The sequence below is a fragment of the Staurois parvus genome, unplaced genomic scaffold (assembly GCF_062004578.1).
Source record: "Staurois parvus isolate SC_StPar_1 unplaced genomic scaffold, SC_StPar_1.0 ptg000269l, whole genome shotgun sequence".
NCBI lineage: Eukaryota > Metazoa > Chordata > Amphibia > Anura > Ranidae > Staurois > Staurois parvus.
Window position 1 is genome coordinate 90,668 of NW_028318065.1, and position 14,297 is coordinate 104,964.

At 45.1% G+C, this 14,297-nt stretch overlaps 1 protein-coding gene across 2 annotated transcripts in view; it reads right to left on the reverse strand.

Moving 5' to 3' along the window:
• BIN3 (bridging integrator 3) overlaps nt 1–13,095 on the reverse strand; it is a 90,868-nt gene extending 77,773 nt beyond the window's left edge. Inside the window, exon 1 of one of the 2 annotated variants that reach the window (XM_089681511.1) lies at nt 12,983–13,095. In XM_089681511.1, the coding sequence (XP_089537637.1) occupies nt 12,983–12,990 (8 nt within the window). In that variant the 5' untranslated portion in view covers nt 12,991–13,095. The remainder of the gene's footprint in view (nt 1–12,982) is intronic. The other variant, XM_089681512.1, reaches the window with a different exon arrangement.
• Between the last annotated feature and the right edge of the window lie 1,202 nt (nt 13,096–14,297).

Genomic DNA, 14,297 nt, shown 5'->3' on the forward strand with positions numbered 1-14,297 from the left:
CCTCACTGGTTGTCACTATATGTCAGTGCCAGTTTTTTAATGTAATTACCGGCTTTTTTTTTTTCTTCACTATAGCTCAGAGAATGAGCTGTCACTTTCCCCGAGCTAAAGGAAACTAAGGGGAGGGGTCACTGGGTGACCCAGCCCCTTTGTTTCTTTTAGCTCTGGGGAAAGTGACAGCTCATTCTCTGAGCTATAATGAAAGGAAATAAAGTCAGCAATTGCATTTAAAAACAATGCCTTTTTTAAATGTAATTACCGGCTTTTTTCCCTTTACTATAGCTCAGAGAAGGAGCCGTCATCCTCGGGGGGCTAAAAGAAACAAAGGGGCGGGGTCACCCAGTGACATTACCCAGTGACCCCCCCCCCCCCCCTTAGTTTCCTTTAGCTCCAGGGAAAGTTACAGCTAATTCTCTGAGCTATAGTGAAGAAAAAAAAAAAAGTAATTACATTTAAAAACCGGCATTGACATATAGGCACCCAGTCACTGTATATATTGCTCCTCTCCTGCCTTTCTCTGCCGCCCCCCCTCCCAACATCTGCAGTACACACAGTCCCCTTTATCGGCACCTATATTGGCTAAATTTTTCCTATTGGCAAAATGCAGACAGGGCTATGTTTCAGCCGCCGAAATTTCGGTGTATCCCTAATTGGGACAAAAACAAGTGGCGAAACAAAAAGCCAAATCTGACATTCCGTGCAAAATTCCAAAAATGAACTGGACAAAATTATTGGTACCCTCAATTTAATATTTGGTAGCACACACCTTGGGAAAAAAAAAACTGAAATCAATGGCTTACTGTAACCAGCAATGAGTTTCTTACACCTCTTTACTGGACTTTTGGATCACTCTTTTTTCGCCAACTGCTCCAGGTCTCTCAGATTGGAAGGGTTCCTTTTCCCAACTGCTGTTTTGAGATCTCTCCACAGGTGCTCTATGGGATTGAGATCTGGACTCATTGCTGGCCAGTTCAGTATTCTCCAGCACTGTGTGAAACAATTTCTGAGGGCTTTCTGATGTGTGCTTTGGGTCATTGTCCTGCTATAAGATCCATGACCTCTGACGGAGACCCAACTTTCTGCCTCTAAGCCCTACATTGCACCCCAGAATTCTTCGGTAGTCTTTAGATTTCATAATACCATGCACATGTCAAGACATCCAGTGCCTGAAGCAACAAAGCAACCCCAAAACATCAGTAAACCTCCACCATGTTTGACTGTAGGGACTGTATTATTTTCTTTAAAGGCCTCATTTCTTTTTCTGAAAACAGTAGAATGATGGGCTTTACCAAAAAGCTGTGATTTTGTTTGGTCTTTCCACAGCACATTCTCCCAAAAGGATTGTGGCTTCCGCAGGCAAGTTTTGGCAAACTCCAAACTGTTTTTTTAAGTTTCTGTGTCAGCAGTCGGGTCCACTTAGGTCTCCTACCACAGCATCCCTTTTCATCCAGATTGCAATGTATAGTGCAAGCTGACTCAGTTGTACCCATTGCCTGAAGATAGGGATGCACCGGAATTTCAGTGGCCGAATCGTTTCAGCCTAAAAACACCCCTTTCGGCCCTCGGCAGATATGAAAAAAAAGCACCGATACAGGTGCCGAAAAAACCCCGCCCCTCACCCACCTTACCTGAGAAACCATCGAATGATACCGGCGCTGGGCATAGAGATTAGTGATGGCCTCCACTCACCTATACCCTTGGAGGACCGGAGCAATGTCACTTTCGGTTCCGGACATTTTTTTTTTTTTTTGATCCAATGCTTTACATTGCAGAGGAGATGTGGGGTCTTATTGACCCCATATCTCTCCATAAAGAGAAGCTGTCACTAATTATTTCTATCATAAGAGATGCGTGCATTTCTTGTGATAAGAATAAAAGTGATTAAAAAATGTTTTAAATGGACAGTGCAAAAAAACCCCAAAACATTAAAACTAGAAAAAAAAAAAGTTTAAAGTGCCCCCGTCCCCCGTGCTTGCACGTAGTGGCGAACGCATACGTATGCCATTCCCACATATGTAAATGGTGTTCAAGCCACACACGTGAGGTATCGCCACGAACGTCAGAGCAAGAACAATAATTCTCAAACTAGACCTCCTCTGTAACTTTACACTGCTAACCTGTAGAAATTTTTAAAGCATCATCCATGGAGATTTTTAAGTACTGCAGATGGCCTAGGCTATAAGACGAGTGCCAAGACCGTGAAACTGAGCTGCAGCATGGTGGCCAAGACCATACAGTGGTTTAAAAGAACAGGTTCCACTCATAACAGGCCTCGCCATGGTTGACCAAAGAAGTTGAGTGCATGTGTTCAACGTCATATACAGAGTTTTTCTTTGGGAAATAGACGTATGAGTGCTGCCAGCATTGCTGCAGAGGTTGAAGGGGAGGGGGGTCAGCCTGTCAGTGCTCAGACCATACGCCACACACTGCATCAAATTGGTCTGCATGGCTGTCGTCCCAGAAGGAAGCCTCTTCTAAAGATGATGCACAAGAAAGCCTGCAAACAGTTTGCTGAAGACAAGCAGACTAAGGACATGGGTTACTGGAACCATGTCCTGTGTTCTGATGGGACCAATATAAACTTAATTGGTTCAGATGGTGTCAAGCGTGTGTGGTGGCAACCAGGTGAGGAGTACAAAGACAAGTGTGTCTTGCCTACAGTCAAACATGGTGGTGGGAGTGTCATGATCTGGGGCTGCATGAGTGCTGCAGGCACTGGGGAGCTAAAGTTCATTGAGGAAACCATGAATGCCAACATGTACTGTGACACACTGAATCAGAGCATGATCCCCTCCATTCGGAGACTGGGCCACAGGGCAGTATTCCAACATGATACAGCATGATAAGGACCCCAAACACACCTCCAAGATAACCACTGCCTTGTTATAGAAGCTGAGGGTAAAGGTGATGGACCGGCCAAGCATATCTCCAGACCTAAACCCTATTGAGCATCTGTGGGGCATCCTCAAACGGAAGGTGGAGGAGCGCAAGCTCTCTAATATCCACCAGCTACGTGATGTCATCATGGAGGAGTGGAAGAGGACTCCAGTGGCAACCTGTGGAGCTCTGGGGAACTCCATACCCATACCCACTGTTAAGACAGTGCTGGAAAATAATGGTGGCCACACAAAATATTGACACTTTGGGCCCAATTTGGACATTTCTACTTAGGGGTGTACTCACTTTTGTTGCCAGCGGTTTAGATATTAATGGCTGTGTGTTGAGTTATTTTGAGGGGACAGCAAATTTACACTGTTATACAAGCTGTACATTCACTACTTTACATTGTAGCAAAGTGTCATTTCTTCAGTGTTGTCACATGAAAAGATAGAATAAAATATTTACAAAAATGTGAGGGGTGTACTCACTTCTGTGACATACTGTACATGCTCTAGCTGGCCCAGGCAGCCTCTCTGACTCTGACCTCCTGTCTCTCGAACGGAGCTGAACTATTGTCAGATACTAAATTATAAAGGCACCATTCACACTTGTGTGTCTTTGATGCAACTTTACACTCTCTGACATTATGTCACATCAAAGATCCGAATAGGTGCCATTGAAAACAATGGGCTGCAACTTGTCATGCAATTTTATGTTTCCAAAGTCGCTTGACAAGTCACACAATTGTGAATGGAGCCTAAGCGCTGTGCACACCTGCCCACTTAGTCCGCTGGTTACTGGCAAGACCTGGACACTGGCTTGGAGACTTCTCCCTCCCAAAGCACTTCGGTGTCTCAGAACTCCAACCCCAGATTCAGTAATTACAAAACCCAGAGAAAGATTAATAACCACCTTTCTCTGCTCAGGACTGACATTCTGGAGCCCCGCACCCTGCATATGTGCAAATCCTGTGTCACTTTCTCCTTTTCACAGTGGCAGGACCTCGGACCACCACAGAAATCATGGGGAGGATGTACAAAGCCCGCATGGGCAGTGTCCTTGACCGAAAATCCAGCAGGTAGGCAGACAAATGCTCTAAGGACTTATATTGCATACCACAAAAAAAGACAATGATGCACAGGAACAAATACGCAAGAATAATAAATACTATTTAAATTAAAGCTAAGGTGTTCGTGAGAGGAGGGGGCTTATATGCTTCTCATATCTAGATGTACCGAGTATTTCTCTTTGTTCCAGCTGGACAGAATGGAGGGAGAGAGAAAGGAAGAAGGGTATACACGGGGTCTGGGAATTAAAGTGAATCTTATGCTTATGATCACAGGTTTAATTTAAAATTGCGGACTATTTCACCATTCTATCTAAAATTGTGTTGGTATAATATGAAAGCCCCTTCGAAAAACTGCTAAGTGTTAATATCCTGGCAACCAATGCATGTGTCACTCATTAGTGCCAGCTTTACACAGCTATTCACACCTGTCAATCACCAGACTTGTAACGTAACACAATCAGAGGAAGAAAACAGGCAGGCTGCACTAGATATTACAGTATATGGACAAAAAACAGATTCTTACAAACAAGAGCAGTAAGCTAAAGATCTCAAGACAAGCTTAGCTCCTTTGCATGGGAAACTCAAGCATCAGACGTGTGAATGGATAATGGAAGCTGAAAGGTCACTGTACTAAGTAAGTGATGTTAGTGCAACAATCTCCCCTGCTGAGCTATTGTATTTTAAAAGGGCACACCGATCAGTGCTGGCAGCCATTGGCTGCCAGCGCTGATCGGATGCTGTTTTCCCGGAAGCCAAATCTTAGGCTGCAGTACATGTGGACCATATGTCAGCTGGTTTCTCTCGAAACGGCCAATGCAGATATTTAGCTCCTGTGTACAGGCCTTAAAGGGTCCCTTTCAGTTTACTTACAATACAGGCATACTGGAAAGTCTGTTTGCAGATATCCTCCAGGACAGGGTTTCTCAACCAGGGTTCCTTAGCCACTTGCCTACTGGGCATCTATACCCCATTCCTACCCATGCCAATTTTCAGCTTTTAATGACAGTTGTGAAGCCATGCAACACTGCACCTATATGAAATTTTTATCATTTTGTTTTTCACACAAATAGAGCTTTCTTTTGGTGGCATTTAATCTCCACTGCGTGTTTTATTTTTTTGGACTATAAACAAAAAAAGGGGAAAAAAAAAAGTTTTTTTGTTTCTATTATAAAATCTTGCGAACAGGTAATTTTTCTCCTTCACTGATGTGCTTTGATGAGGCTGCACTGATAGGCAGTGCTGAAGGGCAGTACTGATGGGCACAGGTGTGCATTGATGAGCACTGATAGGCAGCACTGAGGTGGCACGGATAGGCTGTACTGAAGAGGTGGCACTGATGGGCATTGATGAGGAGGGACTGATAATGCTGCACTGATAGGCGGCACTGCTGGGTGGCACTGATAATCAGTGCCGATCTGCTCTGTGACAACTGCCGGTGATCGGCAGTATTTTCCTCATGCTGTGACAGAGTGAGGAAAGTGCTGCCGATAACTGGCAACTGTATTTACTCGGTAATCTGTCGTGTCATTGGACACAGCTGATCATGTAGTAAAAGGCCACTGTGATTGGCCTTTTACCTGATCATGTGATCAGCTGTGTCCGTAAGACACAGCAGATTACGGATGTCACCGGGTGCCCGCCGCTGGGGGTGCGCAGGAGGGCGTCATATGACACCCTCCCAGAACTGGACAACCGTGCTGTAGCCGTCATATGGCTATAATGCGGTTGGCAAGCGGTTAAAGTGTTCCTAAACCCACAACAGTAAAATCAGTCTGTATATGCAGTAAAGCATGCTTGTTATACTCACTGTGGAATCTAAGGGGTTAATCCTCTGCATTGTGTAAAAACGCAGTTTGATCCTGACTTCTCTGACCCTCCCCTTCTTCCATTGTCCCTCTCTTATCTCCTGATAAGAAATATCATGTGGAGTCACTCTCCACATGCTCAGGTTGGTGTGTATTGCTAGAGAGGTTTTTTTCTTTCCTTAGGAGAGTGTATGTGATCAGCACAGGGCCAATCAGCACTGTCCAGAGGTCATCGGTTCTGCAACCTCCTAGAGCAAAATTAAAACTCCTCCTACAAGCTTTAACCAGTACTCTGCAGGACACTGATAGAAGTCACAAGACTGGTATATACTGCTGATAAGAAAAGGAATTTAGTAGTTTATATTTACAAAAATAATTGCATTTCCATATTCTGTGTACTGTGGGAGACCAGATATAGTGAATGCAGGGTCCTGGGTTTAGTAACACTTTAGGCAATGAGACGTTTCTGCCTCTGTGTTCCCACTGACACCATTGATCTTTTTTTCAGCCGGAATGTGGCAGCCACCTCTGGCAATCATGTTCTTCACCACTGTCACCCCTGTTTAATGTCCAGCTTCTGTGCTACAAGTGATAGCGTGGTTCTCCCAGCAGCTCCCTCAGAACGGGACACAGGCACTGCACTAAGGGCGGACATAAAAGGGATAGCTGACGAAGCATACTGTTTCTGGACTCTCCTGAACCCACCACTCTGTATATTACGTACTCCTGAACCCACCACTCTGTATATTACGCACTCCTGAACCCACCACTCTGTATATTACGCACTCCTGAACCCACCACTCTGTACCTAACATCCTTCTGAACCCTACATTCTGTGTAATACGCACTGAGGAGCCCAGCACTCTGTGCAATACGCACTGAGGAGCCCAGCACTCTGTGCAATACGCACTGAGGAGCCCAGCACTCTGTGCAATACGCACTGAGGAGCCCAGCACTCTGTGCAATACGCACTGAGGAGCCCAGCACTCTGTGCAATACGCACTGAGGAGCCCAGCACTCTGTGCAATACGCACTGAGGAGCCCAGCACTCTGTGCAATACGCACTGAGGAGCCCAGCACTCTGTGCAATACGCACTGAGGAGCCCAGCACTGTCAGGGACCCCAGTGGTTGCCGCGATCGCGTGCGGGTCTGCGCATGCGCGGTGTGCCCAGCCACACTAGCGTGCGAGGACTGGGACCAGGGCACCCATGATTGCAGCGGCCCTGGCGCCCTATTTAAAACAGGATTAGACTGCAGTGAATTGCCGTATGGTCTTACCTGTTTCCTGAAGTTCCTGATTAGTAGATTGTTTGTTGCCGACCCTGATTTGCTGTCTATCTCCTGCTCTGATCCCTGGCTTGTCTGACCATTCTCCTGCTTAACCCTGCACATTCTGATCTCCTGTTAACGAACCCGGCTTGTGACCCGTTTATCCCTCTGCCTGCTGATTTTGTACTACGCCGCCACCACTGTTACCGACCCGGCCTGCCCAACGCTGCTCTTGTTACCTCCTCACATCAGACTCTCACCTGCTATACACCTCCAATGGTGCTTCTACCACAGCTGGGTGAACCCAGGGGCCGTGACCTGGTCTCGGCCTGCTCCAAGTCCATCTCCACCATCAGGGGCCCTGGTGAACAAGCAGGTCGGAGCTTAGACTCCGCGCCTTGGGGGAGTCCGGTCTGTGGAGTGCTAGAGGCTACCGCGGTAGGATCCCTGACAAGCACTCTGTGCAATACTCACAGAGGAACCCAGCGCTCTGTGCAATACGCACTGAGAAACCCAGCGCTCTGTGCAATACGCACTGAGGAACCCAGCGCTCTGTGCAATACGCACTGAGGAACCCAGCGCTCTGTGCAATACGCACTGAGGAACCCAGCGCTCTGTGCAATACGCACTGAGGAACCCAGCGCTCTGTGCAATACGCACTGAGGAACCCAGCGCTCTGTGCAATACGCACTGAGGAACCCAGCGCTCTGTGCAATACGCACTGAGGAACCCAGCGCTCTGTGTATTATGCAGCCCAGAACCCAGTACTCTGTGTATTACTCACTCCTGAACCCTGTGCTTGTGTGTTATGCACTCCTGGTTTTATTTAACAATGCCTCTTTAAGACCCTCCTACTGTGAAAATTGACTACACCAACCCTATAATGAGGAGGATTTCCTGCACCTGTCATCTGAAAAAAAAAAAGCCCTGGTTGTAGATATAGTCATTTTTAGCAGGGGTTCCCTGAGACCAGAAAGTTATTTCAAGGGTTCATCTGTGTTGAAAAGGTTGAGAGAGGCTGCTCTAGGACAGACATCACTAAATGGCGGACCGGGTCAGGATCCAGATGCGGACCAAGTCACTATCCCATCCGGACCCATGCGGTCCCGACATTTAGGAGCCTTTTCTTCCCCCAGCTGTCTTGCGGTCATCCTCACAGAGCTGACAGCTGGAGGCATGACAGTACTGGATGGAGGGCGAGAACTGCCCAAGGCTAACAAGCTGGTGATTGGTTGCTAGAATGAAGGGCAGTCTTAGCAATCAATCACTGTCTTTCAATCACTGTCTTTGTAATGTAGGACAGTGGAAGGGGGGGGGGGGCAAAGTTAAAGGAGCTAAAGACATTAGTGTGAAGGAGGGCTGATGCGAAAAGGAGCCGAGGACTGAATGTGGGAGGACTGAGGACTGAATGTGGGGGGCTTAGAACAGTAATGTTGAGGGCGAAGGACATTAAAGTGGAAGGGCTAAGAACTGTAATGTGGGGATGAAGACAGTAATGTGAGGCTGAGGACAGTAACGTGGGGGGCTGAGGAAGTACAGTAACATGCGGGGTGGGGGTCTGAGAACAATAATGTGGGGGCATGAAGTAAAAAGGGGCAGAGTACTCTTCAGTGAAGGGGACAGAGGACAGTACTGCTGGGGGGTGGAAGTGTGAGAACACTACCGTGAAAGGGGTGGAGGGGGGTGATGATAAGGGGGAGGTGAGGACCCTCATCAAGAGGGGATCTTGCTGTGAACAAGAAGGGGAGTGTGATGTGCAGTGGGGATTGAGGACACTGATGTAAGAACAGGCTCAGATCTGTACATGTGCATTTGGTGCACACATTGTGGGTAGGTTGGCCCATTCATTTTAAGGGCTTGCTCTACCTGCGAGAAACACAAAGACGTCCCCAACTTTTTTTTGTTCAAATTCGCACTGCAGCAACAAATGGTTTGGCACACACGAAAATGCACCACAGGGACCTACATGAGATTCGGACCACTGATACATGAACATTTTACTGCCTGGACCTCAGTGAATTTTAACTCCATACCCCTGCTCTAGGGTGTCTGCTCTCAGAAAATATATGTTTTAGGGGTTTTATGTAATCTTCATGCCTAAAATTAAGAGAACCGGACACTCCCCCTTTCCTGACAAGCACACAATCAGTGCTCATTACACTGCAAGGTCCCTCCCCTCCCTGCTAGTCCCCGGGTGCGGTGCTAGAGACAGGCAGGGAGGTGAGCAGGAGATAAACAGAGCAATGTTAAAAATATTAAAAGTTTAAGTCGCCATAAAGCCCCTTTTGTTTTTAAAAGCCTCAGACATTCCTAAAAGCACTTCCGATTTAAAATTATGGTTTTGGTTAATATTTTTTTTTAATCAGGACAAATAGATTGTCATGAGGAACAAGTAGATTGAGAGCCCGATTTAGACCCTTGGACAAGTAATTTTTTTTTTAATTTCCACACCCCTGTTAATTTAATCACTCCACAAGAAAAAAAATATTTAAAAAGGATAAGTTTACCCTTAAAAAAAATTATAAATGCACATCTTTTTGAAGGTAAAAAAAAATGTGCAATTTATTATTTTTGTATTAGGAGCCTGTAAAGCATTGCACCCGCGACCAGCAGATCACAGGTGCCACGCAGGGCTCTGGCAGACTGTCACTGTAAGCTATCTGCTCATACTTTGCATGGGCAGGCAATTACACACTGATAGGAAGCATCAATCAACTACCTAGAGCACTCACAAGTGCCCTAGTAGTTCACTGAAAACTACAAGCCATTAGCCACAAAGGCTGATGGTAGTTGTAGTTTCCCATTCACAGAACTCTAGGACTGAATGACGCGTTTGGGTGGGCGGAGCCTCACACAGCCAAGTTTTGTTTTAAATTGTGGCAGCGAGTTCGGGAAAAAGTTCCTTGGCTCGCTGTCACTAGAGAGAGGCTGCAGCAGTGGGAGCATGTTACATGTTCCACCCTAAAATTGGGTGGAACATGTCACATGTTCCCAAAAGTGAACTTATCTAGCTAACCAGAAATGTTATCTAGACAGCCCATTATCTTGACATAAATCCCAGGATCCGACCATAATGTAAAATAAAGTGGTGCTCAGCAAAAGTTATACCTCTCTGCGTTGTTCTAGTTATTCATATGTTATGTATTTTATTTGGCCAAAAATATTGGCATTCCTGTATTTCTGTCAGACAATGCACCACTTTGCCCAGAAAATTGTTGCAATTACAAATGTTTAGGCATTCTCATGTTTATTTGTTTTGTTTGTATTGGGATGACACAAAAAAAGTGGAGAAACAAAAAGGCCAAATCTGACACATTCCATGCAAAAATTCCAAAAATGGACTAGACAAAATTATTGGTACCCTCAATTTAATATTTGGTAGCACACCCCTTGGAAAAAAAACTGAAATCAATGGCTTCCATTGATGGCTAACCATCATTGAGTTTCTTACACCTCTCTACTGGAGTTTTGAACCACTATTTATTCGTCAACTGTTCCAGGTCTCTCAGATTGGAAGGGTTCCTTTTCCCAACTGCTGTTTTGATATCTCTCTACAGGTGCTCTATGGGATTGAGATCTGGACTCATTGCTGGCCAGTTCAGTACTCTCCAGCATTTTGTCTGAAACCATTTCTGGGTGCTTTTTGACGTGTGCATTGGGTCATTATCCTGCTGTAAGACCCATGACCTCTGACGGAGACCCAACTTTCTGACACTGGGCCCTACACTGCACCCCAGAATTCTTTGGTAGTCTTTAGATTTCATAATACCATGCACATGTCGAGAAATCCAGTGCCTGAAGCAGAAAAGCAACCCCAAAACATAAGTGAACCTCCACCATGTTTAACTGTAGGAACTGTATTCTTTTCTTTAAATGTCTCATTGCTTTTTCTGAAAACAGTATGTCAGCATGTTGAACACCTGATACACTGGTATCAATGGAGTTCAGTCAGATCTCATCTTAAAGTAGACCTTGCAGTGCCAGTTTTGCATATACTGTCCGGAACCCCTCCCCCATACAAAATGCATGCTGATAGTATGCCTAAAACTTGCCTGTAAAGAAAATTTTTGATTTACACTGACTTTACCCACCTTCTGCATTGCTTGGAATGACTTCACCATCCTTCAGAGAAGATTCTTGGAAAATGCAGGCCAACTCTTCGGAGAAGACACTCCAGGCCACTGCAAGAACACCTTCCTGCAAGATGTAGGCTGCTTTGCATTCCCCAGGGTCTAGTTGGAAGGAGAATGATGTCACACCAGGCTAGGTGCCACAAGTGGAAAATGGGGGTAGGCAAGTACGTATTCTAAACATTTCTTCACAGGCACCTTTTGACATACTACCAGCAGGTAAATTTACAAGGGAAGGAAGCCAAGAGAGGATATGTGGACCTTACACCACACTGTAAAGCCACTTTAACCTCAACTTGTACTATGCACCTTAAAGTGATACTAAAGTTTCAGCTTTAAAAAAAAACAAACAAAACAACAAATATGTTATACTTACCTGCTCTCTGCAGTGGTTTTGCACAGGGCAGTCCAGATCCTTCTCTCGGGTCCCCCTCCCTCCTGTCAGATGCCCCCACAGCAAGTAGCTTGCTATGGGGGCACCCGCTACTCTATGTGTACATTCACACATGTAGCCATAGCTTGGCACCGCCCCCTGTCTTCTCATTGGCTCACTGGCTTGACAACAGCGAGAGCCAATGGCCCCATATGGTTTGTCTCATCCCTGTAAAGTGATACATCTGGAAGGGAGCTTGTTCTTTTGAAAAAACAACAGACGTACTGGCTGAATCACCAGATGAATATAGAAAAAGGAAAACGAATGTAGCCATCACGTCTAAGAATTGGCAAGCCGTAATTTGTTTTTGGGTTTAATATCGCCTTCATCTCTTATAAGATGTGCAACTGGTGTTCTGACACCAACGGCACACAAAAGCAATATCACAAGAGCTGGTGTAGTGTTTCTAAGCCTCGGCCGGACATATTTACTAATTGAGGATGATAAAGTGCTAATTAGTACATTTTCTCTGCACTAAAAACAGTAATGAAAAAAAGAACACAGCTCAATATAAGACAGCAATAGCCAATCCATTTATTTCTAGGAGTTGTACAGGTTATATGTCTGATGATACAATGATTGAGATTACCACACCAGGAGATCTGTGTAAAGCCACTATACAATCTCCTAAAAAAATGCTATATAATACGACAAACCTAAACGATCTATTTTAGTGTCAGACAGGCCCCTGTACTATATAGCTGATGGCAAATCTAAAGGCGATTGTACAATAAGATTGCATAGTGTATGGTCAGCCTTATAATGGCGACACTTGCTTTGATGTTTCTATTTTGTTCCACTCAATAGATCTGCGATTCAATTAAAATGATTAAATCTGCAAACAAGCGAATAGCTATGATTTCCCTTCCAATCGATTTAGACTCAGTTTCAATTGGATATATTCAAACTGAGTCAATCAACCAGGGTGGAAAAGAGATCAATCGTTTTGCATCAGTTGGCAGCACTGAGATACGTTCTTCATGAATATGATGGTCGATCAGATTTTGAGATTACAAATAGAGATGAAATTGATAACTTATGACTGTATGTTACGGTCATAATTGAGCTATCAATTAAAATTCCATTCCCCAGGTGTGGCCATATCAATGGTATGAGGCATCAACTACAGATCGATTATGCCTTTTGGAGGAGATAAATCAGAAAAGAAATCAGTTGCTATGAAAGGTGTGATTGCCCATCATAATACTGATTAGTCCAATAACTGAATGAAAAATCCTGGAAAGAAATAATGTGAAAGTAGTGACAACTGAAACTTCCACAGACCAGTCCCCCCATAGCCTAGCACTGCCCATGGAAACCAGAGAATGCTGGTAACTCCTGGCTCCGGATACAGCATACACAGAAGCTGTAGATGAGGTATGGCTGCCCACTCACCAACTCATCTTCCCCGGGCCCGTCCTCTCCGCTCTCGGTGTTTTCCTCCTCAGTCTTCCGGGTTTCTGTTTCAGACAGGAAGTTTACATTCCTCACTTCGCCTGACCGGAGATTGCGAACACTAGGGGTGTGGCCAAGCGTTCGGCTGCACTCGTAGGTTTTCGTAAGAAGGCAGAAGAATTTCCATGGGAACTGCAATCAAAGGAGTACTGCGCATGCTCATAGTAATTGGCGGCAAGTGCGCCTGTGGAGAGAAGAGGGCTGTGATTGTGTGTGAGGGAATTTGAAGAGAGGAGGAGAAAGTTTGCCAGTATAAAACTGTCTTCATTAGGTAAACTAAAGTTCCAATACTTCCATGGTTAACCACTTGCCTACCGGGCATTTATACCCCCTTCCTGTCCAGGCAAATTTTCAGCTTTCAGCGCTGTCGCACTTTTAATGGCAATTGCGCGGTCATGCAACACTGTACCCATATGACATTTTTATAAATATTTTCATACAAATAGAGCTTTCTTTTGGTGATATTTAATCACCACTAGGTGTTTTATTTTTTGCGCTATAAACAAAAATATAGCAAAAAAAAAAATTTTTTCGCTGTTTCTATTATAAAATTTTGCAAACAGGTAATTTTTCTCCTTCATTGATGTGCATTGATGAGAGGCAGCACTAATGAGGTGGCACGGATAGGCAGCACTGATGGGCACTGATGAGCTGACACTGATAGGCTGCACTGCTGGGTGGCACTGCAGGGCACAGGTGGGTGGTGTGACGATTATGCGCAATAGAGACATGGACGCTGTACGTGACAGCCATCTTGTTAGGTCTCAGCCATGTTGTCTCTCCTGTCCTCCCTTTTGAATTAAATTTGAGGCTGTAAGTTGAACGGAGGTCAAAAGGGCCTCTTATCCTAAATAAAACACAGCTAGATGAAGCTCCAGGGCTGTAATCCGATAATTAGTCTGGTGCAGGAGGTCTGCTTTGAAAATCACTTTCCTCTGCCTGATCGTAAAACAATAACTCAGTCAGTACCTGTTAGACCAGTGGTTCTCAACCTTCCTAATGCCGAGACCCTTTAATACAGTTCCTCATGTTGTGGTGACCCCCAACCATAAAATTATTTACCCAGTAATTATAATTAATGAAGTGTTTTACCTCCAATACTGCTGCTTTCAACACAGTAGCTGCTTTCAACACAGTAGCTGCTTTTAACAGAGTAGCTGCTTTCAACACAGCAGCTGCTTTCTACACAGTAGCTGCTCTTTACACATCGGAAATGTGTTTTCCAATAGTCTTAGGCGACCCCTGTGAAAGAGTC